This window comes from Lutra lutra, chromosome 9 (genome assembly GCF_902655055.1).
Source record: "Lutra lutra chromosome 9, mLutLut1.2, whole genome shotgun sequence".
Taxonomy (NCBI): Eukaryota; Metazoa; Chordata; class Mammalia; order Carnivora; family Mustelidae; genus Lutra; species Lutra lutra.
In genome coordinates this window covers 138,011,559-138,035,620 of record NC_062286.1, presented here as the reverse complement: position 1 = coordinate 138,035,620, position 24,062 = coordinate 138,011,559, and the positions used below count along the sequence as shown (strand labels likewise).

General features: G+C 44.6%; 3 protein-coding genes across 11 annotated transcripts in view; 1 reads left to right on the top strand and 2 right to left on the bottom strand.

Moving 5' to 3' along the window:
- CASS4 (Cas scaffold protein family member 4) overlaps positions 1-2,609 on the bottom strand; it is a 35,922-nt gene extending 33,313 nt beyond the window's left edge. For all 3 annotated transcript variants that reach the window (XM_047746886.1, XM_047746887.1, XM_047746888.1), the window contains exon 1: positions 2,311-2,609. In XM_047746886.1, the coding sequence (XP_047602842.1) occupies positions 2,311-2,346 (36 nt within the window). In that variant the 5' untranslated portion in view covers positions 2,347-2,609. The remainder of the gene's footprint in view (positions 1-2,310) is intronic.
- Positions 2,610-7,975: 5,366 nt separating this feature from the next.
- On the bottom strand, positions 7,976-20,311 carry CSTF1 (cleavage stimulation factor subunit 1). Of its 3 annotated transcripts, none has more exons than XM_047744445.1 (6): positions 20,174-20,311; positions 16,764-16,964; positions 14,889-15,166; positions 14,545-14,742; positions 13,326-13,716; positions 7,976-10,402 (listed from the first exon to the last, which is right to left on the bottom strand). In XM_047744445.1, the coding sequence occupies exons 2-6, from the start codon at positions 16,930-16,932 to the stop codon at positions 10,143-10,145; spliced, it is 1,296 nt and encodes a 431-aa protein (XP_047600401.1). In that variant the 5' UTR covers positions 16,933-16,964; positions 20,174-20,311; the 3' UTR covers positions 7,976-10,142. The 3 variants fall into 3 exon arrangements, with proteins under 3 accessions (XP_047600401.1, XP_047600400.1, XP_047600402.1); XM_047744444.1 differs by lacking the exon at positions 20,174-20,311 and adding an exon at positions 19,999-20,155; XM_047744446.1 differs by lacking the exon at positions 20,174-20,311 and adding an exon at positions 19,965-20,083.
- Positions 20,222-24,062, top strand: part of AURKA (aurora kinase A) — a 19,184-nt gene continuing 15,343 nt past the window's right edge. The window contains exon 1 of one of the 5 annotated variants that reach the window (XM_047744452.1): positions 20,222-20,351. The gene's annotated coding sequence lies outside the window, so the exon portion shown is untranslated. Of the gene's footprint in view, positions 20,352-20,420; positions 20,643-24,062 lie in introns of those variants that run through there. The other 4 variants (XM_047744450.1, XM_047744449.1, XM_047744448.1 and 1 more) reach the window with 4 other exon arrangements.

Below are 24,062 nucleotides of genomic sequence, written 5' to 3'. Positions count from 1 at the left end.
GAAAATTCCTTTCAGAAAACCAAGTGAGCCTACAGCCATATTGACAGAAGAGAGAAAGTGCAGGTCATAGAGAAAATACTGTGAGAAAGTAGGTATAAAATAGAATCAAATTTCAGAAATTCTCAGAAAGTGAAGGAAAACAAATACCATGCTTATCTGACTCTCCTTCAATTCCAGTGAGACAAAGATGTCTGTGCCCAAAGATGCCAGTTTCAACATCAGCTCTAATGGTGTGCACGGGCACACACACACACTCAGAAGTGAATACAATTTGTAACACACGGGACCCCGTCACTTAAGTACACGCAAATTCTGTTTTCATAAATAAGGCACTTGTAAAACTACCTGAAATCCCAAAAAAGGCTTTACATATAATAAAATCACTTATTCACCCTTTTAGACCTCACTTTCCAGCATTTCTTGAATGGAGTTGAACATGGAGGCAACCAGCTGCTGTCCAGTAAGCCAATGAATGATGTGTTAGATGCAGCACTTTGCCACCCATCACGAGCTACTACCTCTGTTGCAAATGTACCACTCCCCAAGTTTCCTGACACTAATGTCATCTTATTTACTTTCCATTTTTCTTTTGGTTTTATGTGAGAATTAGGGAAAACCTAATTAAAGTCAGACAACTACACAAAGGCTGCTGGTCACAAAGGCGAAGACTCTACTGACACGGAACAGTTGGGTGACAAGCAGCAGCACCAGGGGACAGCATGATAGGCAGTCACGGTCACCCCCCACTGTCCGCAGGCCACCTTCAGGGTATGAGAGGCATGCCGGGGTGCCCCCGATGAACCTGAGGGTGCTTCAAAGCCAAATGCACTGAAAGCTGAGAACCACTTACATGGTATTACCCCTGACTGCATGGTGTCCCTCTAATAAAAAGCAATTAATTAACAAAGGAGATCAACTGTGCTAAAATAAGTGGAACTCTAATAGGTATTGCTCATTGTAAAAGGTGAGAAGCTCAACAGTTGTTCCATTAGTGCTCTTACTTGTAGAAAGCCTTTAAATAAGTATATTATATCATACGTGCTTTGATATGTTTTGTAGGCGTCCCTGAGCTTTCTGCCTCTGGACTAGGAGTTGAAGACGTGGGTTCTTGCTGTACTGCTGCTGGTATGGACTTAGTGTTAGAAGGACATTATTAATTCAACGTTAAATTTTCTTGCCTGTGATCAGATTGGAGTTGTACAGAAGAATGTCCTTGTTTTTAAGAGATACATATTGATGTGAAGCGTCCCTTAGGGTGAAATGTCATTATGCCCACAATCGGTTTTCAAATGGTGTAACAGTAACAACAAAGTGTGCACACACCTCTGTAAATACATGCAAGGAGGGGCAGACAAATGTAGCAAAGTGCCAGGAATCAGTGAATCTAGGTAAAGGCTACGCAGGGATTTACTGAATTACTTTTCCCCCCCAGTTTTCTAAAGGTTTAAAATTTTTTCACAAAGAAAATAGTTGTGTATAAAATTCCAGGGTTCCTTAAATATTTACACACAATCCATATGAGTGAGGCCGTCATAGGTTACTCGGCAGTAAATTCCACTGGTGACATCCATTGTTATTATTTTAATACTAAGTAACATATTTGTAATTCATATAAACAAGCTTCCCCTTTAGTAACTGTTTCGTTTTTTTCCTGTTCTACTTCACATTTTAAAAAGTTGTAGCAAGATCATCCTTGAGCTTCATTTTCCTTGTGTCCCAGCTGTTTTTCCTTTAAAGCAGCCGACACAACTTTCTAAATAGTGAATCTCTTTTGATTCATGACACAGACTTGAGCCCCACTCATACGTATCAGTACAAAAGTTCTCGGGAATTAGTGAGCAGAATGTTCCCTGTGGACCCAGCTCACCGGAGGCTGAAGCCAGATCTAGACTCTGCTCTTGGGAAGGAACACAGAATCAACCAGGACACCTGGGAGTGACACTAATTGTCTGCAGGGTCCAGAGAGAAGGGAAGTCAGCATGGGCGGAGGCCAAGACTCACATCTTGCTCGAGAAGTTTGTTAGAAGGTGAATGGACACAAAGGGATGGGTGGGTTGTATCATCAACCCCACAATCTGGCTTCTGCTAGGAAGTCATTTTCATCCATCTCTGAATCAAACTGGCAGAGGCTGTAGAACACGTATATTTTCCACACTTAGACTTAGCTAAACTTCTCCATCTCAAACTCACATGTTACTACTCTTCACACCTTTCAACTTCATTAGAAACTTGGAGTGAAAACCGGTCACTGTCCTTAGCCATAACAGGGTGTTCCATCCCCTGCCCCTCCAAACAGTCCCCATCACTCACCTTGGGCATACCATCCATGATGCCTGCTCCTTTCATCTTGGTGTGAAACAGCTCCCGTGAGCTCTCCGGCTGATATCTCCGGCTTCAGAGGAGGATTATGCAATGTCACTGCAGGCCTCTGGCCTGTTCTCAGAAACTGAATTCTGTGGAGCTATCTGACAACACGGGAAGCTGTCAAAACGATTCTCCCAGCAGGCAAACTTTCTGGAAAGCACGATAAGAGTAAAATAAAAGGGATGATGGAGAGGGGACAGAAATCCAGGCCACACTCACTCCTCAATGCCTGGCCTCTCACTTGGTCTATAAGTAGGGATTGTCACACTTAAGCTATGTGAAACCACAAAAGATGAAAAAAAAAAACAACGCTCTTCTGCTTTATAGGGTGAAGTTCCTACTTTGAAAGCTCAGCGTATGAATGCTCTGCATTCTCGTCCCCACAAACACTATGAACAACTTCCACCAGACAGAGCAAGTTCATTTTTCTGATTAGAGGCCGCTAGGCCAAATTTGTGATCGTGGTCAGCCTCCCTTCCTTCCTGCTTCCTAAACTTGCCCCACAAACAGCTGGGAGAAAACAAGTCAAGGGGGATGCCCTAAAGGACCCCGTTCCGACTCATCTCTCCTCTGATACATACTGCTCCTTGCTCACCAGCCCACCCAGGCCCACCTCCTGGTCTTGGCTCACAAAACTTCATGATGAACGTTTTCCGAGTGCTGACTCTTTACCGGGGCTCTCTGCTGAGCACTTTTCTCTTATCTCTGAAATTGTCTCTTAAATCTCCCCACCCATCATCTGAACTTGAAACCACAGCATTGGCTCAGTGCAGTTCAGCATTACCTGCTAAGTATTTTTACTTTCCCTGAATTCAGAGTAAACGTTCAGAGAGGACATACAGGGAAGACTTGCTAGGCACAGTCACAGTACCATGAACTGGTACCCATTCTTCTGAGCCTGGCTCAGGTTACACCTCCAACAGTTTGTCTCTCCCCGTTGCTACCTTCCTCCCATTATGGCCCTCACTGCCTGGTCTGCTGGGTATCCACCCCTGCATAGTCAGCGCTCCCACTTCTGAGCACCAGGAAGGATTTACTGGAAATAGCCGGCTGATTTCTGGCTGAGACAATTCATATTTTAAATTGTTATCATTGTTGGAAGTTAACTCCTGGGGGCCAAGTGACTGATGTGTCACAGATGGGAGCCGATCAACAGGGAGGGAACAACGACCCCACAGGATGAGAACACGAGCTGGCTTAGCAGCAAGTTCAAAGCGGAGATTCATAGAGAGGACGACAGAGATGGGAGAATGGGGAGTAACTGAGGGAAGGTTTCATGAGGAAGGTAGGATAGGAGAGGCGGGGGCAGATCAGTAGAGAGGCAGAAATCGCTCCCAGCTGCAACGCCATGAATATGCAAAAAAAAGAGATGGAATTAGCAAGTTCCATTTAAGGCAACGAAGCGGGGTCAGATGGAAGAGCAATGAGTCATAAGGGCTGAGGTTTTGAGTGACAGCCTGGACTAGCCGACGGATTTTATCCCGTTGGTCTTTACAGATAGGACGAATCATGAGAGCGGTACTCCTGCAAGGCGTACAGCGGGTAATGCTTGGCAGGCAAAGGCCTGGACAAAATGGCACGTGATGTCCATGTTGTTGAATGTGAATCTGGACATTTTGCTGGGGTGTGTCTCTTTGCTCCTTTCTTCTGGCCCTAAACTGCATGTCTGTGTCGGTGGGCGTGGGTCGTTCTGAATCTCAGATGAGGAAGATGCAGGCACTGCTGGGCTCAGGCTGAGGTTCAGGCTTCCAGGCTGGGAATCCATTAACCTCAATTTGAGGCTTCTGTGTCTATTTCGTGGTAATTATGTCCTGATTTTGTTTTAAAAAGTCCTTATCCCTCAGGCATACATACTGGAATATTGACAGATAAAGATCTGAGATTTGCTTCAAAATAATTCAGGAGAGGGGAAAGTGGCTAGAGGTATAGGTAGAAGAAGATGAGCTATGAGTAGCTGGCTGGGGAGTCTGTGTGATGGCTACATGGAAATTCATTATATTGTACTCTTGACATCGAATTACAAAAACAACAGTTTTATTAAGATAGAATTCACGTACCACAAAATTCATCCTTTTAAAGAGCACAATTCAGTGGTTTTTTTTCTTTGTTTTTGGTATATGCAGGGTTGTGCAACCATCAGCACTATCTAATTTGAGATTTGATCGCCTTGGAAAGAAACCCATACCCACTAGCAGTCACTCCTCATCCCTCTGATGGACTCCAGCTCCTGGCAATCATTGTTTTTTTTTTTTTAATTGTATAATGCACCTTCACATATATTTGAAAAGAAGTAAAAAGGATGGACAAACTTGCTCAAGGTCACACGGTGATGGGACTGAGGCAGAATCCAGACCCAAGCCTCTCAGAAGAAAGCTAGACTTTGCACAAGGTCCAGTCTGGACGGTTCCCACCATCTCCGCAAACTCCCGACAGTGATCCTTCCCACAACTGAAGGGCTGACCCTTGAGTTCCCAATATAGGTTAGAATGCTGTAATTTGCACATCTTATTTACTTATTTAGGAGAAACAACCTAAATTAAGAAACAGAATGAAGTCACAAAAGCCTCAGATTTGGTCCCGAAAGGAAACAGACTCATGCTTACACAGACTCCTAGTTTTGAATTTTGTGAATGAGGGGCTTGCCTTCTCAGTCTCCTATCTGGCCCTGTCCTTTTACTGAATGAAAGCCCTTAGACATTTTGCTGCAATCCATTCGTATTCACTTCTTTAGGCGAAAGTGTCCTCCTGTGCACAAATATTCCAAGAGTTTGCTATTCCAGGAAATTAGGTGGCTTTCGTATCATCCCGCTGACTGAAGGTTGAAACAGCTGCAGTTCAAGGGAACTGAGTCCGAGACTCTAATGAGATAATTTTCTTCCTTCTCTCGACAAATGCTACTGTGAACGGTATTTTGGATGAATTTTTTCTTCAAAGCCTGGGGCATCTGACCACTTCACTTCTAGAGCTCCTAATAAATGTGCAGGAAGGTAGACTGCTTTTGTAGATGGGACTGTGTTTTGGGTCTGCGTTATACTGTTCTCACGTGGACTTCCGGCTAGCATGCTCCTTGAGGGGTAGACTTTGGACGCTGGCACTCAGTGCTTGAGTTTTTAAAGTGCAGCTGGACACCAGGTGAAGAATGTCCAAAGCATTAAAGGCTTAGCAGGAAACTTCAGACTGCATGGCTTTTTTTTTTTTTTTTAAAGGTTATTTATTTATTTGACAGAGAGAGAGAGAGAGAGAGAGGTCACAAGTAGGCAGAAAGGCAGGCAGAGAGAGAGGGGGAAGCAGGCTCCCCACCGAGTGGAGGGCCGATGCAGGGCTCAATCGCAGGACCCTGAGACCATGACCTGAGCTCAAGGCAGAGGCTTAAACCACTGAGCCACCCAGGTGCCCCTAGACTGCACAGCTTTCAAATCATCTAGTAATTTGGCAGCTTTTAACCTCAAGAAGGTAACTCAAATACAGCTCTTTTGGGGAAAGCAGAATTTCATAAATTGTCAACAAATTCACCTAAATTCTCCAATGCACAGATAAAACAGGGAGGACTGGGATTTTAATGGTCAGTGATGACTCTGTTTAGTAGTCTGAATTTTGATGCCATGGTGGAGAGGGAAAAGAAAGCACGACTTGAGAAACAGGATGCAAAAGAAACGCTGAAGGCATCAAGGGGGCCAAAAGCTGGAGGAGAGGGGCCAAGTGTTAGCAGGAACACAAGAAAATCCCGGGGCATCACATGGGGCCACAGGCAAGGGGTTACTGTCAGGTGAGCGGCCAGCCAAACATTGAGTGAGAAAGAGGTTCACAGGATTAGAACACCCACCAAGGGAGTCAGAAGGTGAAGTAGAAAAGCTCCAGAAAAAGGCCAAAAGCCCGAGGAATGAAAGTTATAGAAACGTCAACTATTGGGGTGCCTGGGTATAACTCCGTGGGTTAATGTCTGCCTTCAGCTCAGGTCATGATCTCAGAGTCCTGGGATGGAGCCCCATGTGAGCGGGGGAGTCTGCTCAGCAGGGAGTCTGCTTCTTCCGCTCTCCATCAAATAAATTTCAAAGATCTTTAAAAAAAAGTTAATTATTTTCTATAAGGTTTTTGTTGTCCAGATCCTCTTGGTCACTTTTTTTAAAAAAGATTTTATTTATTAATTTGAGAATGAGTGAGAGAGAGCATGAGAGAGAAGGCCAGATGGAGAAGCAGACTCCCCAAGGAGCTGGGAGCCCGATGCGGGACTCGATCCTGGAAGTCCAGGATCATGACCGGAGCCGAAGGCAGTCGCTCAACCAACTGAGCCACCCAGGAGCCCCTCTTGGTCACTTTTAAAAGTCTGTTGGTCCTCAGTCCTGTTTCATCTCTTCATAGTCAATGTACTCACATACCATGCATCTGATTAATTCCAAGTCTTCAAGTCTGACTCTCGGGTCTAGTTTCTACTGCTTCTCCTCATGGGGGCAGTTTCCTTACATACTTAATTATGACCCCGTGATTCTCAGAGCTGGATCTGGGAGCACTGGAGCCTGGGGGAAAGTTGTGTTCTTCCTTCATTGGTGTTGGCTTTAGGCTCTTGGGTTGCTTGTCTCCAGCCACAAAGGTAGTGCGAGTTGTTTGTTCCCACCTTAAGTGAGATGGGACTGTTAGAGAAGACCCGCCCCACAAACCCGAGCCAGCACCCAGTCACGCAGCTTTCCTCTTCCCAGGAGGCATAGTTTTTGTCAAGTTCACCCTTTCAGGGAATGGGGCTCCTTCTGGGTTCTACGCTTTCCTTCCAGGTCTGGACCAGAGCTCCCACCATGTGAGGTCACAGCTCAGAAATCATTCGGCTTCAGGGGCTTGACAAATGTCCTCAGTGCAAATGGCCGCGCCATAGCTCCTGATTATCTAGATTTGAGCTCTCTGGTTGCTTTTGCCTCTCAAAAATTCCCTGAGAACTTTTTGCTAGCTCAGCTATTTAGAGATTAAAAATAAAAATAAATTCTGTACAGGTGTGTGCTGAGAGGGTTCTGAGAGTATCCGGTTCACCATATTTTCAGAAACAGAAGTCTCCCCTGCCCCAAATCTGTTGCTGAGACACCTCCCCCACCCCACAACATCACCTTTCCTAGGCTCAACTGAAGTCTAAGGAGAAAGGTTGGTTTCTCTGAGTCATCAAAAGATATGGAATTATCTTTAATTTTAGGTAAGGCACATAGCTAAAGGAGGTTTGGCTATAGAAATCTGACATCTAAGCAGACATAGTCAATTACTTGTGGAGCACAAGGAGTAACACGGAGAACATGGGGAGATGGAGAGAAGTGGGATGGGGGAAATTGGAGGGGGAGACAAACCATGAGACTGTGGAGTCTGAAAATCAAACCAAGGGTTTTGGAGGGGAGGGGGTGGGGGGTTGGGTGAGCCTGATGGTGGGTATTATGGAGGGCACAGGTTGCATGGAGCACTGCGTGTGGTGCATAAACAATGAATTTTGGAACACTGAAAAAAAAATCTGACTTCTAGAACAAAACACTAAAGAAACAGTATGAAAAGTACCAAAGTCGTAATTGCTATATGAGAATACATGTTTAAATATGGAAACATTCAAAGTAAGGTCCAAAAAAAAAAATGAACTAGCTTTAAATTATCATTATATACAAAAGTTTATTTTAGAAATCACATATCTTTAAAAAAATAACACGGAAGTTCTAAGTTCTGACCCTGACTTACTATTCACTGTGTGAAAGCCAGGGTGTTATGTGGTACAGTTAATGACATTTGCTGATGTCAAGTCCGTGTAATATTCCTGGCCTTTATACCAGTTCAAAATATTAATGTGATTTTATTTTTTAAAAGATTTTATTTATTTGAGACACAGATATCAACAGAGATAGCAAGAGAGAGCAGGAGTAGGGAGGGGAGGGTAGAAGCAGACTTCCGGCTGAACAGGGAGCCTGACGAGGGGCTCGATCCCAGGACCCTGGGACCGTGACCTGAGCTGAAGGCAGAGGCTTAAATGGCTGAGCCACCCAGGTGTCCCAAAATGTGATTTTTTAAAAGAAGAAAAAAAAGAGTCTGTTTTGGAAACACACAAAGTATCTTGATCCTGTGAGAGGGAGTCCTGAAACTATAGATCCACTGCTGAGACCATTCCAGAAACTGGAGAAAGCAGGCATCATTATTTAAATTCATCAACAGTTAAAAAGACCCAGCGGAGCGTAAATCGGGAATGCTTCGGGGTCCCTCTAGTGCGTGTGCTGGAGCAGAAGGACGCAGAAATGTTCAACCTCTGTTGTAGTTTCATAGGGTTGAAAGCAAAAGAAGCAGCAAAAAAAGAAGCGAGGCGTTTTGGCTGGTAATTTTCTATGGAACTGGTTATTCTTGTTCCTAGTCAGTAGGTTTCTTCCAATCTTACGAAAGCAGCACCCGCAGATGGCCAAGTTCAAATGCTGGAGAATCAAGACACAAAATAAAAATAAATCCAAACTCCCTATAGACTAAAAAGTATCGCTCTTTGGAAATCTGAACTAAAACTCTGATTTAACACATTAAGAATGCCCAAGATGGTTTCAGAGTCCAAAGACTTGAAATGATCCTTAAGGTGGACTGAGGAAGAATTTTTATGCAGTAAACCTCAGAAGATTTTAAAGTTCCTATAATACAAAACACTTTAACTTTAATCTATTTAATATTTTTATCAAATGACCCTAAATTCTAATTCTAGATACTCCTACCCAGATCATGAGGTATTTATATTTGGGGATAAAGATAAACCAAAGTCTATCTTTCGGAGGGGAGGTTAGGGTTCCCTGATCTAGCCTGAGCTGAATCCAGAGAAATAGTGTCACATCCTAAAAAGTTTTGAGAAAAAGAAAACCCCCATCGGTTGGTTAACTGCAAAAATCTTCCAAGAACATAGTTGCTGTGTGCATCCACGATGAGCAGTGATGATTCATGCTGAAGAGAACTGAAAAACGAGATTAAAATTACACAAGAACAGAGTCAATCGGTATTAATCATCTGTGAAACGAGCGAGCAGCAGTGGCCGGGGTCACCTAATTTTGATTAGATTGGATGGATCTTCAATTAGGTTTTCTATAGACCAGCAATAATCTTATTGGAAGTATTCACTGAAGATAAGCACTGCAGGCACTGAAAGGACAATGTGGGAGGTACAATGAAACATCTTGTCTCCTACAAATCTTCAGGAAAAACTGGCCGCTACTTTATTGAAGTGAAAAAGTATAACACTAAAGTTGGAGATCTGAGCTTTATTATCAGAATGATGTCATTTTAGGATAGAACTGATGGATGCTCTAAAATAGTTTTAATACGGCACAACACTCGATTCTCAGAGCTGTGTGCCCACTTGTCGGTCGATATGTATTCTGCACGGAGACACACGGACAAGGAGGGTGGAGCACAGGTACGAAAGGTAACAAAACTGCCAAATGAAAATTCCTCGGGACAGGTTCAGTTGAGATCTAGAAAGCACTTTAATACTCTATCCTTCTTCAAATGATCAAGAGATTCAAGAGAAATGGCAAGTCCTGTATTTACAAAACCGATGAAAATCACACTGTAATAATCAGTGAATGCAGAACCACCGCACAGATCTGCGTTTCCAACTTTTCCCACCATGATTCTACATCAAGGTAAAAAAAGATTCTTTTGTACAAATCCAAGAAGGATGGAGAGATGGAAGCACAACTGCCAGGTGGTGCAGTGACTTACGACCGGAGCTGGTGACGGGGCGCGGGGGCAGGAGGGGCACAGTCCTCGAGAAAAGAACCCTAGATCCTGGAGGCGGGTTAGTCCGTGGTGGATCTCCGGTACCAAAACCGTGCTCGGAAGTCGTCGCTGCACGTCATGAAGCCGGGGTTGGTGGGCGAATGCACGATGCAGCGCACGATGTTGTTGTGGCCCAGGGAGAGCAGGTTGCGGCGCTCGGCCGTGCGAGAGTCCCAGCAGCACAGGCTGATGGTCCTCTCGTCGGGGAGCAGCACGTAGTCCTCAGTGTGGTTGAACACGGCCTGTGTTCGGTGCACCTGCCGCCCGCTCAAGCCGGCACCTGCACAGAGATGAGAGGTTACGGGTCTGAGTGCCAAGGCTGGCCGTCCATGTTGATGTTTTCCATCCTCGGACTCTCGCACGTTGGCTAACTATCCTGTCACTGGCAAAACAGCGTTTTAAAATGGAAGGAATACACATTTGTTGTGCAATTTGGGACGTTCCAGGAAAGCATGCAGACGAAAATCACCCCCAGCTTGCTACCTCGGGCAACTAACTGTGAACGCTCTGATATACCTCTTGGCATAAAAACATCTTAAGAAAAGATACAAAATTGGTGCTATATGTCTTTTCTGTCACAGTTTAAATCAACTTTTTGTTAGGTGCATTTGTTCTTCCATGTTTTTTACTAGCTGCAAAATGCACCATTTTAGGAAGCACTATTACTAGTTAATTCTTCTCCGGCTAGGCGTTTAGTTTGTATCTGATCGCAGATAACACTGTGACAAGTTCTTTGTACCAAACACATTATTTCCTTGATTAAATTCCTAAAACAGAATTACTGGGATGTATGGACATCTTCTCTCCAAAAGGAACCTTTAGGCTTTTTTAGGACCAGGAAAATACAGATTTTATGTTTAAAATATTGTATGAAGCATAAAAAAGAACAACTGCCTGATAGTCTTGCACCCAGAGTCAGTATTCTGATGAACACCCTTCCTCCGAATCTCTGTACGTTGTCCGTCATCTGTAAAGCAGAGCACACACCACTGCTTTCACTCAACAGGCTCCTCTATGAGGAGGGACTATGGTTTAATGGATAAAAATACAAGTGTTGGTGTCAGATCCGGACTCAACACTTACAAGTGATGCGAACATGGACAGAACACATCGCTCTGTTACGCCTTCAATTTCGCTTCTGTTCTGTGGAGGGTAATGACAGCACCCACTCACACGGTGGCTGCCAGGATCTGCACAGGGTCCAACACACACAGAGCTTTGCAGGGTGTTTATTTTTCAAGGCTGCATACTGTGAAAAGGATGCCAAACAACAACTCACTTAATTCTCTCCCTTTCAGCTACTCTAGATCTCGTTGGCACGGAACCTTGCTGTGTGTGCACCTGCACGCTTGCTCAGAGTCTTTTTAGACTGAATTTCTAAGAGTGCACCTCATAGGTCCAATGCTGAAAATTTTGATACAGGACACCAACCTGCCCAGTAGAAATACTTTACCAGCTGACACTAACAATAGGATATGTAATTTCCTAAAATGTTGATCAATACAAAGTAATAGCAATCTTATAAATTCCCGCCACCTGACGCATACAGAAAGATAGTTCCATTCGCATTTCTTAGGTTTACAGAACTGTCAGTCACCTTGCCCTCTCCTGGAGCTCGCTGACCGTGCATGTGCCCACTTCACAAGATCTGCGTACTGCTTCCCTAGCTCAGCACTTTTAGTGTTCTGAATTAATTTTTAACACTGAAATTTCTAACGCTTGATAGTCTTTCCTTATCTTTCAATATTTCAAGAACCCTTTGAATTCTAACTAGACACTTGAGCTGGAAACACAGATCTAAGCATGCTGCCATGGAATCTTAACCTGTGAATTAGAAAATGAGGGAATTTGCGTATAAATTCTGTAGAATCTCATTTTGACATCAAATCCCAATTCTCCACCAAAACAAACTCATCAGCCCCATGTAAGCATGAAACATCCCAATAGTCACAAGACAAAACAAACAATAAATCTCGAGACTCTAGCGTGGACCCTTCCTGACACACTGCACTCAGTTACTTCTGAAGATGGAGGAGGCTTTCCCACTTTCACTCTGATCACTTTTGTATCTTCTTTTCGCAACAAGCACACAGTCCTTGAACAGTAAGAATTAAAGAAATTCTTCAAAATAGCTCCATACAAAAGTGTTTCAACAAAGTCACCAAGAATTATGATAAAAATGACTCTCCCCAAGACTTGTCAGGTGTACCGCCTGTGTCAGAAGCCAGACAGACGGCAGGAAGCGAACTCTGGCCGCCAGGAGACAGATCGGAGGGGGTCATGCTGCTCCCTAGTGGTTCAGATGTTTCAGTCTCCACCTCTTCTCTTCTCTAAAAGGCTAACTAATAACCACCACAGCCAGGCCCTTATAAATTGTTTTCTTATTAAGTTCTGGTGCTGGTGATTTTAGTGTATGACACAAACATCTCACAACACAGGAAACTAGCTGAAGTTTCCTGGAGGTTTTCTACCAAAACACAGCCTTTGCAACTCCGAGGAACAGGGAATGAGACACAGTATTTTACCAACATTCACTGCCCAAGTAACTATTAGGGTTACCGGCTCTCTTAGGAATAGGCCAAGATCTTCCCTCTCAGCCTTCTTTCCCTAATGCATATATTTACTGTGATGCACTAACTCAGGCTTTTCTCTGGACTGCTCTTATGTTTGAGGAAAGAAGGCAGACTACAAATGGACCCCCAGAATCTCAAATGTTAATTGCATGGAATCAGATCTCATTTAAGCCATAATGTATGGAGAAGAATAAGGTTACGAAACTATCGTTCTATTTCCAGCTCTGCTTCTTACGAACTGCAGCCTTGGCTGAATGACCTAATGTCTAAGCCTCGATTTCTTATTTATTTATGTATTTTTTTTTTTAATTTTATTTATTTATTTGACAGACAGAGATCACAAGTAGGCAGAGAGGCAGGCAGAGAGAGAGGAAGAGAAGTAGGCTCCCTGCTGAGCAGAGAGCCCGATGCGGGGCTTGATCCCAGGACCCTGGGACCATGACCTGAGCCGAAGGCAGAGGCTTTAACCCACTAAGCCACCCAGGCGCCCCTCGATTTCTTATTTAAAAGAGGAATCACATCTGCCTTGCTCAATGCATACATTTACTGTGTGGCTCTCGTGAGGATTTAAGAGCTCTGGAAACCACAAAATACTTCAGAAACGTTAAGTAATAGCAATTTTTCACATACCTGTGTATCTGACCAGCGTTCGTCCTGTCGATATCTCCCAAAGTTTAGCTACAGAGTCTTTTCCGCTGGAGAGAATGTATTTCGAATTTTTGGAGAAAATGGCAGAACAAACTTCGGCACCATCATGGGCTTTCTCAAAAGTTGTGATGCATCGATTTGAAACACCATCCCATAGCTTGATGCAGCCGTCCTTGCTACCAGTTACATACATATTGGCACTAGGATTGTAATTCACGGAGCATATAGCATCGGTGTGTTGATCTTGAGGATTGCATGAGACAAAACACTGAAATGTATTGATATCATAAAGCCGAAGAGTAGGGTGCTGAGTCCCAACAAGTATAAAGTCTCCGGAAGGATGAAAAGAGATGGAGCGTAACATTTCGGCTTCCTGTTAGGACAGAGACATTAAGTAACCAACTGGTGAACAATTAAATCCAGAGGAAATGCGGAAAGTATTTCGTTGATGGAAAGAATACGTAAGACAATGGTCAGATGTTACACAGGTATAAGAAGGAACAATGAACTTTCTAGAGTATCATTTGAACACAGATTTTAAAAACTATTTACTGGGGAGATTATTTATTCCAAAAACCGCAGGAGCGAGCTTCATTATTTGCAAATTAACATCGGGTGAACTCAGAATGGAACATTATCGGGCTAGGATACATTCACATATGAATGAACAAGGATAAATACAACTTGTACATGGGAAGAGCTTCTTCAGTTTGTCCTGGGTCTCCAAATATTGAGTAAAAAAACTAAGTTAAATTATAAAAAGGTAGAAGCCACTACCAAAACATTAGTATTTCTGAGCTTCAAACTCAAAATACAGTACCAAATGTCACTTTTCCGGGAAACATCTGATAGTTTCAATGGAATGATTTTTTTGATTGCCATTAAGTTACACTTCAGCCAAGTTGGTCTGTTTTGTCTTTAAACAGGGTTCTGCAACCCTTAAAAAGTGACAAAGATTGTGAACCCTGGTTGCAGAAACTGTGGCTAACAGTCCTGACCAGCCAACGGAGGCGGGCACAGGAAGCACGTGGACCACGAGTCCATGCAAATCAGATTCCAGAGCAACCTGCGGCATGCATCCTTGTTGCTCCTGTTTTATAGGATGATCACTGAGCCTACTTTAAAAAAGGGAATAGTCATACAATAACAACTCTTTGTTTTTAAGAAAAAAATGTAAAGCTCCTTCCCAAACATTCCTAACCTGAATGTATTTGAAGGCTCTTTTTGCAGATGGCTTGGAATAATCAAATAATTTAAGAGTATAATCCCTTGAGCCAGAGGCAAGGATCTGTTCTGTTGGGTGGAAAGCGAGACATGTGACTTCATCCACGTGGTCGTAGAGCGTTCGAATCACTGGGTGGTTTTCCATGTTCTGCTGTGCAGTCTCATTCATCATGACCTAGACCAATGAGAAAATAGGTGCTCAAACTCTAAAATCTGTCTGATTCAAAGTACCCAACTATGCTAAGTTAAGTCTGGTCTACTGGTCTCTCATTCTCCCAGTGAACAACAGGCACACAGCACACACGTCACTGGCATTGTTACCTCTATCGGCATGGCACTTTTGGCCAACATTCTCTCTGTGTCAAGTATCTTTATGGAAGCGTCAGCAGATCCAGTAGCTATTAGCTGCCCATCTCTACTGTACGTAGCTACGCGGCACGGTCCTTTATGGGAAGTGACATAACACGTTTCATACTCTGAAGCCTCTGGGGACATGGTCTGGACGTCTGCATCGAATTCCAGGTCAATTCCTGTACCCGGGGCAACTGTATCTGAACGACCAATTGCATACTGCACTGCGGTATCATCATTTTCCATTCCTGAAAGGAATAAAAATTAAGTGCATGAGGGGCGTCTGGGTGGCTCAGTGGGTTAAGTGTCTGCTTTCAGCTTGGGTCATGGTCCTAGACTCTTGGGATCGAGCCCTGCGTTGGGCTCTGTGCTTAGCGGTGAGCCTGCTTCTCCCTCTCCATCTGCCCCTCCTCTTGCTCATGCAGTCTCTCCCCTCAATAAATAAATAAAATCTTAAAAAAAAAAATTAGGTGCATGAAGAAATGTTACTTTAAAAAGCCAAGACAAAATTCTGGATCCAGTGTCACTTTACTCTTTCTTGGAGCTGCAGGGCATCTAGCCCTTCACAAAATATGTCTCTGACCGAGGTGCACGAACAGTGACAACCCTATAGGCAGCATGGATCACGGAAGCTTAGATTCCAAGAGGTTCCATCAGCTCCCCCAATTTCTGCCTCCAAAATTTCCTACTTTAATTACAACTACAGAAATGTAAAAAAAAAAAAAAAAAAAAAAAGCAATTCTGTAGTTATGCTGTCCATTTTTTTCCCATTCTGTATTTTAGCATTTTTAGTGCTGAGATTTGTTAGTAGCAGCTTTGAGGCTCGTTAAGTCCGATACATTGTTAGCATTAACACTAGTGAAACATATTTGAAAGAATGTTGATATTTAAATAAACAGAAGTTTCTCAAGAAAATGATTTTAAATTTAAAAATAACTTCACATATCACATAAACAGTATGTTTATTAAGTATAAGAAAAATCAGGAATACAGATGAACGCAAAAATAAAAATGATCCTCTATTAGATCACCCAGAGATAGTTACTGTTAACATGGTGGAATGAAATTCTTCTGGACCTTTGTTACAATTCTTAAAAATAGAACCACACTATATGGTATTTTGTAACTTGTTCATTTACTCAAACAGAATAAACATCTGGCCAGTGTAATGTTTATCTATATCATGTTGCCGGACCCAATGTGATGGATACAAGAATACTCACAACTAACTCCTTATTTTTGGATATTTCAGTTGTATTCATTTTATTTCCTCAAATTCGTATAAAAATTATCAAAATTGGCATTGCTAAGTCAAAGGGTATAAACATGATGGTCATTCTTTATTTTACTGAGTGCTTTCTACAACCCAGGCAAGCATCGGGATATACTGCTGAACAAGACAAGATCCTGGTCTTTACTGAGCTTACTATCTTTTCTGGGGAGTACAGACTGTGTGGGAAACAACCTGAAACAGTGAAGAAAATTTCAGACAGTGATTCTATTATGACAGAAATGGAACTGTTGTTTTAGAGTACCTGGGGAGGTATGGGGAAGATAGCAGGTTATTTTAGAAGAGGAGAAGACGACTCTCTGAAATACCATTCGAGCTGAAATTTGAAACCATATCACAATGAAAGAACGCTTCAGATAATTCTTATACAGAGCTTGAGGCTAGAACCAGCTCGAAATCGTCATTATCTGGAGTTTGCTGACTCTTTCAGTATCTAGCCCTGTACTTGACACATACTAGGCACTAAAACGAAAGAAAAATAATCCTGAACAATTCTGATTGCGAAAACATCGGGAACCTTGTCATGCAATCAATGAATCTGCATTCAAAGCTACCTAGTTTGATGAGATGCAGCAGCTGCTCCGAGGGCGCACAAACAGACTGAGGCTTGATTTCATTAATGAGGCCATTAGCAATGCTGATGTAGCCATCATAGAGCAGCTGGCTAATGATCAGCTTGTAGAGCTGCTGGCGGTCCTTCAAGCCCACTTTGGTTCTGTACATCTTGGAAAAGAGGAAGACAATCTCCTTGCCGGCTGCAAGATGAGAAAAGAGGGATGGTGAAGGGCAGAGGCACTAGTAAGTCACAGAGGCAACACAGCAATCTGGTCAGACTTGCGGGGAGCACATCCCAGCTCTACTAGTCGCGTCATCTTTGGTCATCAACCTCCTTCCTCTGAGATCATGTTCCTCAGCTGTTAAGTAAGTTAGTGAAGGTTAAATAAGAATGGTGTGTGCAGAGCATTGAAATCATGTTATTCAAATTCATGTCAGCTAATATTTACAGAATATTACATAACTTTTCATTAATTTTTTTTCTGTCAAACTACCTGCTTGCCATTTTTATTCTATATTGCTATCCTAGAATCTTCTATTTCTTCTGTTATAAGACACTGACTGGGCCGCCTGGATGGCTCAGTGGGTTAAAAGCCTCTGCCTTTGGCTTAGGTCATGATCCCAGGGTCCTGGGAGAGGGGAAGCCTGCTTCCCCCCGTCTCTCTGCCTGCCTCTCTGCTTACTTGTGATCTCTGTCAAATAAATAAATAAAATCTTAAAAAAAAAAAAGACACTTGTTTTTGCAATAGGTAAGACAGCTGCTATTGCTGAAAGTCTAGACGCTAGTGTTTCCACCAGCTGAGCTACATGTTTACTCATGTCAGTTATGTTCATTTTTTAAAAAAGGGTTTATTTATTTATTTTACAGAGACACAGTGAGAGAGGGAACACAAGCAGGGGGAGTAGGAGAGGGAGAAGCAGGCTTTCCACCGAGCAGGGAGCCCGATGCAGGACTGGATCCCAGGAAGCTGGGACCATGGCCTGAGCTGAAGGCAGGCGCTTAACGACTACCCAGGAGCTACCCAGGAGCCCCAGTTATATTCATTCCTTTAAAAAATATATATATATTTTATTTATTTATTTATTTCAGAGAGAGAGAGAGAGAGAGTGTGTGTGTGACTGAGAAGCAGGCTCCCTGATGAGCGGGGAGCCAATGTAGGACTCGATCCCGGGACCCTGAGATCATTATCCGAGCCGAAGGCAGATGCTTAACCGACTGAGCCACCCAGACACCCCCCAGTTATGTTCATTCTTAAAACACATTTTAAGGTAACTAAATTTGTTAAATTACATAATATAATTACATAGTAAAGAGAAACACAAGGGCACAGAAGCCACAATGCTATGAAAGCTAAATCAAATTGAATGCTTTGGAAAGATTCAAAGATGAATTGCTTAATAAAATACTGGCAAAAAGAATACGGCCAAGACAACAATAAAAACATGAAAAAAAGGGGCAAGAATCTGAAGGATTATGCCCTTAGATTGGTTCAGAAGTGGTTAAGATCTCCCTTAGAAAGTAAAATGAAAACTGCAGATGATGGTTTCTGGTCTATGCAAAAAAAGTAAGTACAAATGGTGAACATGAGTGCATAATTTGACTTCCAAAAATCAATGTTTGTATGTATATGTATGTCTGGACAGCTATCAGAAGGCCACAGGAGTCTGGGGCTGTTAATAAAGAGGAGAAGTGCAGGCAGACAAGAAACTGAAAGTCAGAGCACAGGGGAGAGAGAGGAATACCAGAAAGGAGGAGTGAGAAGTAACACTAGCCCTGCCTGGACTGCTGTACTTTACTGGGAAAGATTCTGGAAAGGAGGGTGTCTTATAGTAAAGGGGTGGGGAACCATGTTTTCTAACTCCCTCTGCAGAATAACTGAAGCTACTGGTCATAAGAATAACTAACAGGTACTGAGTATTTAGCATGTTTTTTCTTACTTAGTCCTCAACACCAATCTGTAAAGGAGACCCTGTAATCTTATTTACAGATCAGAAGGGAAAATAACTTGTCCAAGGTCCCACGACGAGTGCATGGAGAAACCAGGACTAGAATACAGATGGTTTAACTCTAGACTGTGTTGTTGCTGATGACTACCTGTAGCGCTCCTTGAAAATTTAATGACAGGGGCACCTGGGTGGCTTAGCCCGTTAAGCGTCTGCCTTCTGCTCAGCTCATGATCCCCAGGGTCCTGGGATCCATTCCGGCATGCGGCTCCCTGCTCATGGAGGAGCCTGCTTCTCCCTCTGCCGCTCCTGCTGCTCTTGCTCCCTCTCTTGCTCTCAAATAAATAAAAATCTTTAAAAAATCTAATAATAGTTAAAATCTACTAGACACAAGTGTAGTATATAACACACAGCGTGCAAGCAACCTGTATGCATTATCTCACTTAATACTCACCTAATCCTATTTTAGAGATAGGCAACCTGAGGTGCTAAGAGGTTAACTCACCCAGGCTATCTGACCTCAGAGCTCCAGGCCTTACTGGGCTGCACTGATGGGTGTTAATAACAGCTGCTAACATTTATTAAGTACTTGCCAGGCACAGTGTTAAGCACTTTACAAGCGTTAGCTCACTGAATGAAATCGAAGTATTTAAGCACACGTAGAAACAACTGTATACAAATCTATGCTTGTGTAGACAACACTGGGACACAAAAGAGATGAAACCGGCACAAAGAAGTTAGGAAACTGAAAATAAAATGTGGCTGGGTAACGCGTCAAGTGGCCGCCAGGAATGCCCACAGCAGAGCCCAGAACTTAACCACAATTCTCTCCCGCCTCTGCCCTCACGCCAGGCATCACGGGGTACACAAAGAAAAAGAAAGAAAAGGACGAGGCCCGCTTCTCAAGTCTCACAGAACACTTCGCTCGCTGGGCTACTAAGTGCCTAATTACCACCCCCAATTTGCAGATGAGGACGCCGAGGACGGGAAGAACAAGCCGTAAGAACTGTCTAAACCCGGAACTGGAAGAGGGATCAGGACGGGGACACACATGCCCCCTCACGAGGCTCCGCTACCATCCCGCGGCAGAAACGAACTAAGGACGGAGTGAGGGTGGGAGCGAGGCCTTCGAGGAACAGAAGAGGGTGGGCAGGCCCGGTCTGGCAACTCAGGGCGCATGCCAACCCTCTCACTATACGGCCTTCCCGCCCCACTCATCTTTCCTGTGGTCCCATAAAGACCCCAGCGAACCGCACCAGCCGCTCTCCATGCATCCCAGGCCCCCAGTACCCTCTAGTCCGGCTCTCTCGATCTCCCACTCTCTCCCAGAAAAATGGAGGCGCGAATTCTGCCCAATCGATCGCTCTGAGCGCACGTTCCCTGCGCACGCGCAAAGGGCGAAACGCCGAGCGCTGCGCTATCGATCGGCCTCACTCTCTCCTGCCCTTCTCGCCATCTTACTTACTGGCGCGTTCGAGTGGTTCGTTAACCTCCTCCGACTTTACCTCTTGCGCGACAACGTTGATTGACACCAGGGAAATGCTGTCTTGTGGACAAATGTCGGATCCCGGAGAGCACCGCGGGCGCTAGAACGGCCAAAGCCTGGCGGGCGGTTGGCTCCACCACTTCCGGGGCCTTACCGGGCAAGTGCGCCTGCGCGCTGTCACCGCCTTGGATGTGACTCAAGCCGTAGTTGGCTGTAAACCAATCAAAAGGCAGCGCCTCTCTGGCCCAGGCCAATCAGCTCTCAGATTAGAGGGTTTAACTCCTATTTAAAATGAAGACTTTGAATCTTAACGGCTGAGCTCTAAGGAGCGCTCGGCTCCCTTGGGTCGGAGGCGGGAGCCGACGGGTTCGTAGACCCTGGGACGCTCTGGGAGACGGGTGGGCGAGGGCGGCGGGCCTGGGTGGATGTTCAGCGGGCGGCGGAACGGGTGGGAAGGAAGGGGCTGCGGGGCCCGCGGGGAAGAGTGGAGGCGAGGCCTCCCTTGGTGACCCCGTCGCCACTTTGGTCCTCCTCTGTCCTCCTTAGCCCTCCTGTTCCTCTCCCCACCCGCATCTTCCCCTCTCCCCTCCTCTGCTCCCCCACCCCGTGCTTTCCCAGCTCTGTCCCCTCTCCTTCCGGGTCCTGGGGCGCCCGGTAAGATGCCGCTTGGTGTTTACTAAACACTTGCGGTGCATGGGGTTGTTGGGGGGGCATTGGGGGTGGGGGTGCTTTCTGATGGGGTTCTCGTATTCGTAAGAAAAAAAATAGGAGGGCTTTTGCTCCCCGGTAGTTTGTGTTCTAGCGGGGGTGTGGCGCCAGACGACGAACTGACCCGAGAACTTGCAAAAGAAAACAGTAGTGTGGCTTACCAGGGGCTCCGTTGGGTAGAATAGCCAGGCGGGACCCTTTTCCTGGATGGATGAGGGGTGAATAAATGAAAACTTCCTCAAAGAGGCTTTCTTTGGTCGGTGCTTCTCAAACTGCAAATCTTGGACCGCGTTTACCGGGATTTCTAAGGGTCTTGTGAAAAATGTAGACCCAGCTAATGAGTCAGAAGAGCTTGGGCATAGAGGACTCAGGTGTCTGTAGTTTGTCAAGCTTCCCAGGTGATTCTGATGTTTCGTGGACAACCAGTGATCTAGGCCAACACGTACTAGACGTCTGGGGATGTTAAAATGCAGAATCTGATTTATTAGGTCTGTGGTTGGGCCTCAAAGTCTCCATTTCTAACAAATGCCCTCCAGAAGTAGGTGGAGCTACTGCCCTAAACTTTCAAGGGTTCGTCCTCTCTCCTTAACCTTTCTTGTTCTTTGAATTAAATGCTTTTCAGCCACATATTTATTCTCATTCTCCTCTGAGTCTGTGCAGACACTAGCAGGTTTGGTGAAGAAAAAGTCGAAATGCACAGTGCTGTACAATCTTTAACCGTTTCCTGTTTAGAATAGTAGGATATGTGGTTTGAGTTGCAGGGATCTTGTGAAGGTCATTAGGTCATGTGAACCTGGCTGTGGACTGGAATCATTTGAGAAACAGTTTTCCTGGGGCTCTCTGGAATCTGTGGATCAGAATCTTACTCCATTCTCTTTTATTATTCATCTCCCTGAGAGGGTAAACTGTATTCAGTTGGGGCAAATATCTAGCTTTTGTGGAAGACTATTGAATAAATGTCTTTAAGCCTGTGTGATCTCATTAGTCTGCTGCTTGCGATTGTTCGGGAGAGTGAAGAAAGCATAAGAGCGTATGTGAAATTAATGTTTGCGTAACACAAGCTTATAACTTCTTTTTCCTTTCTGTCATTTCTCCTAACCCGTTTGATATAAAGACTCCTTGCTCTATAGCTGTGGTTCCATCTTCAGGGCGGAGTTATTTGCTTATTTGTGAAATGGATGTGAAAGTGTGGGGGTGGGGAACATTTTCTGATTGGATTCTAGAATTCAGAACACCTGTGTAGGAAAAATACAGAGAGGTTTCTGTTTTCTTGGAGCTTATGTTCTACCTACTTGATAGGTTGCTGTGCCTGACTCCCAGTATGGGCTTAGTAAGTGCTATAAACTATTTGCATTATTGATGTGCTTTCTTAATGGATTAACTCCTTTCCCAAACACTGGTGTAGGAACTGTGCAGACCTGTTTGGGGAGGCAACATAAAATGGAACTAAGCCCTCACTCTCATGGAGCTTACAAGTACAAGCAATGTTATGTAAGATGTTAAGTAAGGGCTATGAAGAAAATAAAAGCAACACGGTCAGAAAGGCAACATTTCAGCATAGACTTGACTGTAATGAAAGAGCAAGCCACACTTCTATTTGAGGGAAGAGCCAAATGGGTAGAGAGAACAGGAAGTACAAGGGCCCTGTGGCAGGGGACTGCTTTGAGGAAAGAAAGAAGCCCTGTATGGCTGGTGTGCAATAGACAAGAGAAGATAAGGCAAAAATGGTGGTCAGGGTCCATACTCTATGAGACTGGAGGCCTGTCTATGCAAATAGGATTTTGAATTTGCGTTGAGGGACCACGAGGGGCTTCCAAACCAAGGAACTGACCAACATAGCTGACTTAGTAGTGTTGTGAATGGACTATAATGGGGCAAGGGCGGAAGCAGAGTGACCATGGGGAGCTTGTTGCAAGGAATTGAAGGGAGAGAGCATTGGTTTGATCAGGTGGTAATATTAAAGGTCCTGAGCAGTGATTTTTCAATGTAGAGCCGACAAGATATGCTGATGGATTAGATGTGGGGTTTGAGAGAGAACCGTGTAAAAGACAGTTGACCTGAGCAACCGGCAGGCTGGGTTTGCCAGTAACTGAGATGGAGACATCTGCAAGAACAGGGTTGGAGAGATGGGGGTAGGGAGGGAGCAGGAGTTCAGTTTGAGACATTTTAAAATTGAGGGATCTCCGATTAAAGGTGAAGGTGTTTCCTAGGTGGTAGGAGTTCAGGGGAGAGCTCTGGGCTGGAGATGGAAGTCTGGAGGTCCTGAGCCTCTGAATGGTATTGAGGGCCAGGAGACTGGATGAGTTCCTCTAGGGAATGAGGATAGTTGCAAAAGATAGTGTTTCTGGGCCCAAGCTCAGGCTGCTCCTGAGAGCAGAGGGGAAGAAAAGCCAGGAGGAGGAAGAGGTTCTTTCCTGATGTGCTGGGATTGAGGTGCTTGACAGACCTTTTTGGGGAATACTGAGCAGGTAGGTAGGTAGGAGTCTGGTGGTCCGGAGGAGAGGTTGGGGTAGAAGATGTAAATTCATATCATCTTGAAGATTGTTTAGAGCCCCGGTGCTGGATGAGGGACCCTAGGAAGGGTGTGGATGGAGAAGTGGGGTCAAAGAATTCCTTCTGGGTCACCCCAGACTTTCAGGTTGGCAAAAGAGAGGCTGATGGAGCGAAGGAGGTTGCAGTAGGGCGGCTGGTGGTGTAGGGGACCACCTTGCAGGCTCGCACACGTCAGGAGTGGGGAAAGAGCCACCCTGTCAAACGCTGCTGGGGGACGCCAGTTTGGTAACGCTAGAGGTCAGTCATGAGTCAGCCCCTCTGTGGGGACAGAATCATGGGGGAGGGCTAGTGGCTGAGAGGAATGGTGGATGTGGTGAGTGTGGATGACTGTTCTAGAGCTTCAGTGTTGAAGGATGACGGGGGAGATGCTGTCCTCGCCGGAATCCGTTATGGGGAAGAGAGGACCTGCTTTTTTTTTTTTTTAATATTTATTTATTTGACAGATAACAAGTAGGCAGAGAGTCAGGCAGAGAGATAGAGGGAAGCAGGCTCCCCACTGAGCAGAGAGCCTGATGCAGGGCTCAATCCCAAGACCCTGAGATCATGACCTGAGCCGAAGGCAGAACCTTAACCCACTGAGCCACCCAGGCACCCTGAGAGGACCTGC

Bases quoted from the DNA above. Each gene is read 5' to 3' on its own strand.
- CSTF1 (XM_047744445.1), bottom strand. From the start codon at position 16,932: ATGTACAGAACCAAAGTGGGCTTGAAGGACCGCCAGCAGCTCTACAAG. The intron at 15,167-16,763 runs GTAGCTTTGAAT...TATTCCTTTCAG, and splicing joins GCTGCATCTCATCAAACTAG to GAATGGAAAATGATGATACC. The intron at 14,743-14,888 runs GTAACAATGCCA...TCATTGGTCTAG, and splicing joins AAAGTGCCATGCCGATAGAG to GTCATGATGAATGAGACTGC.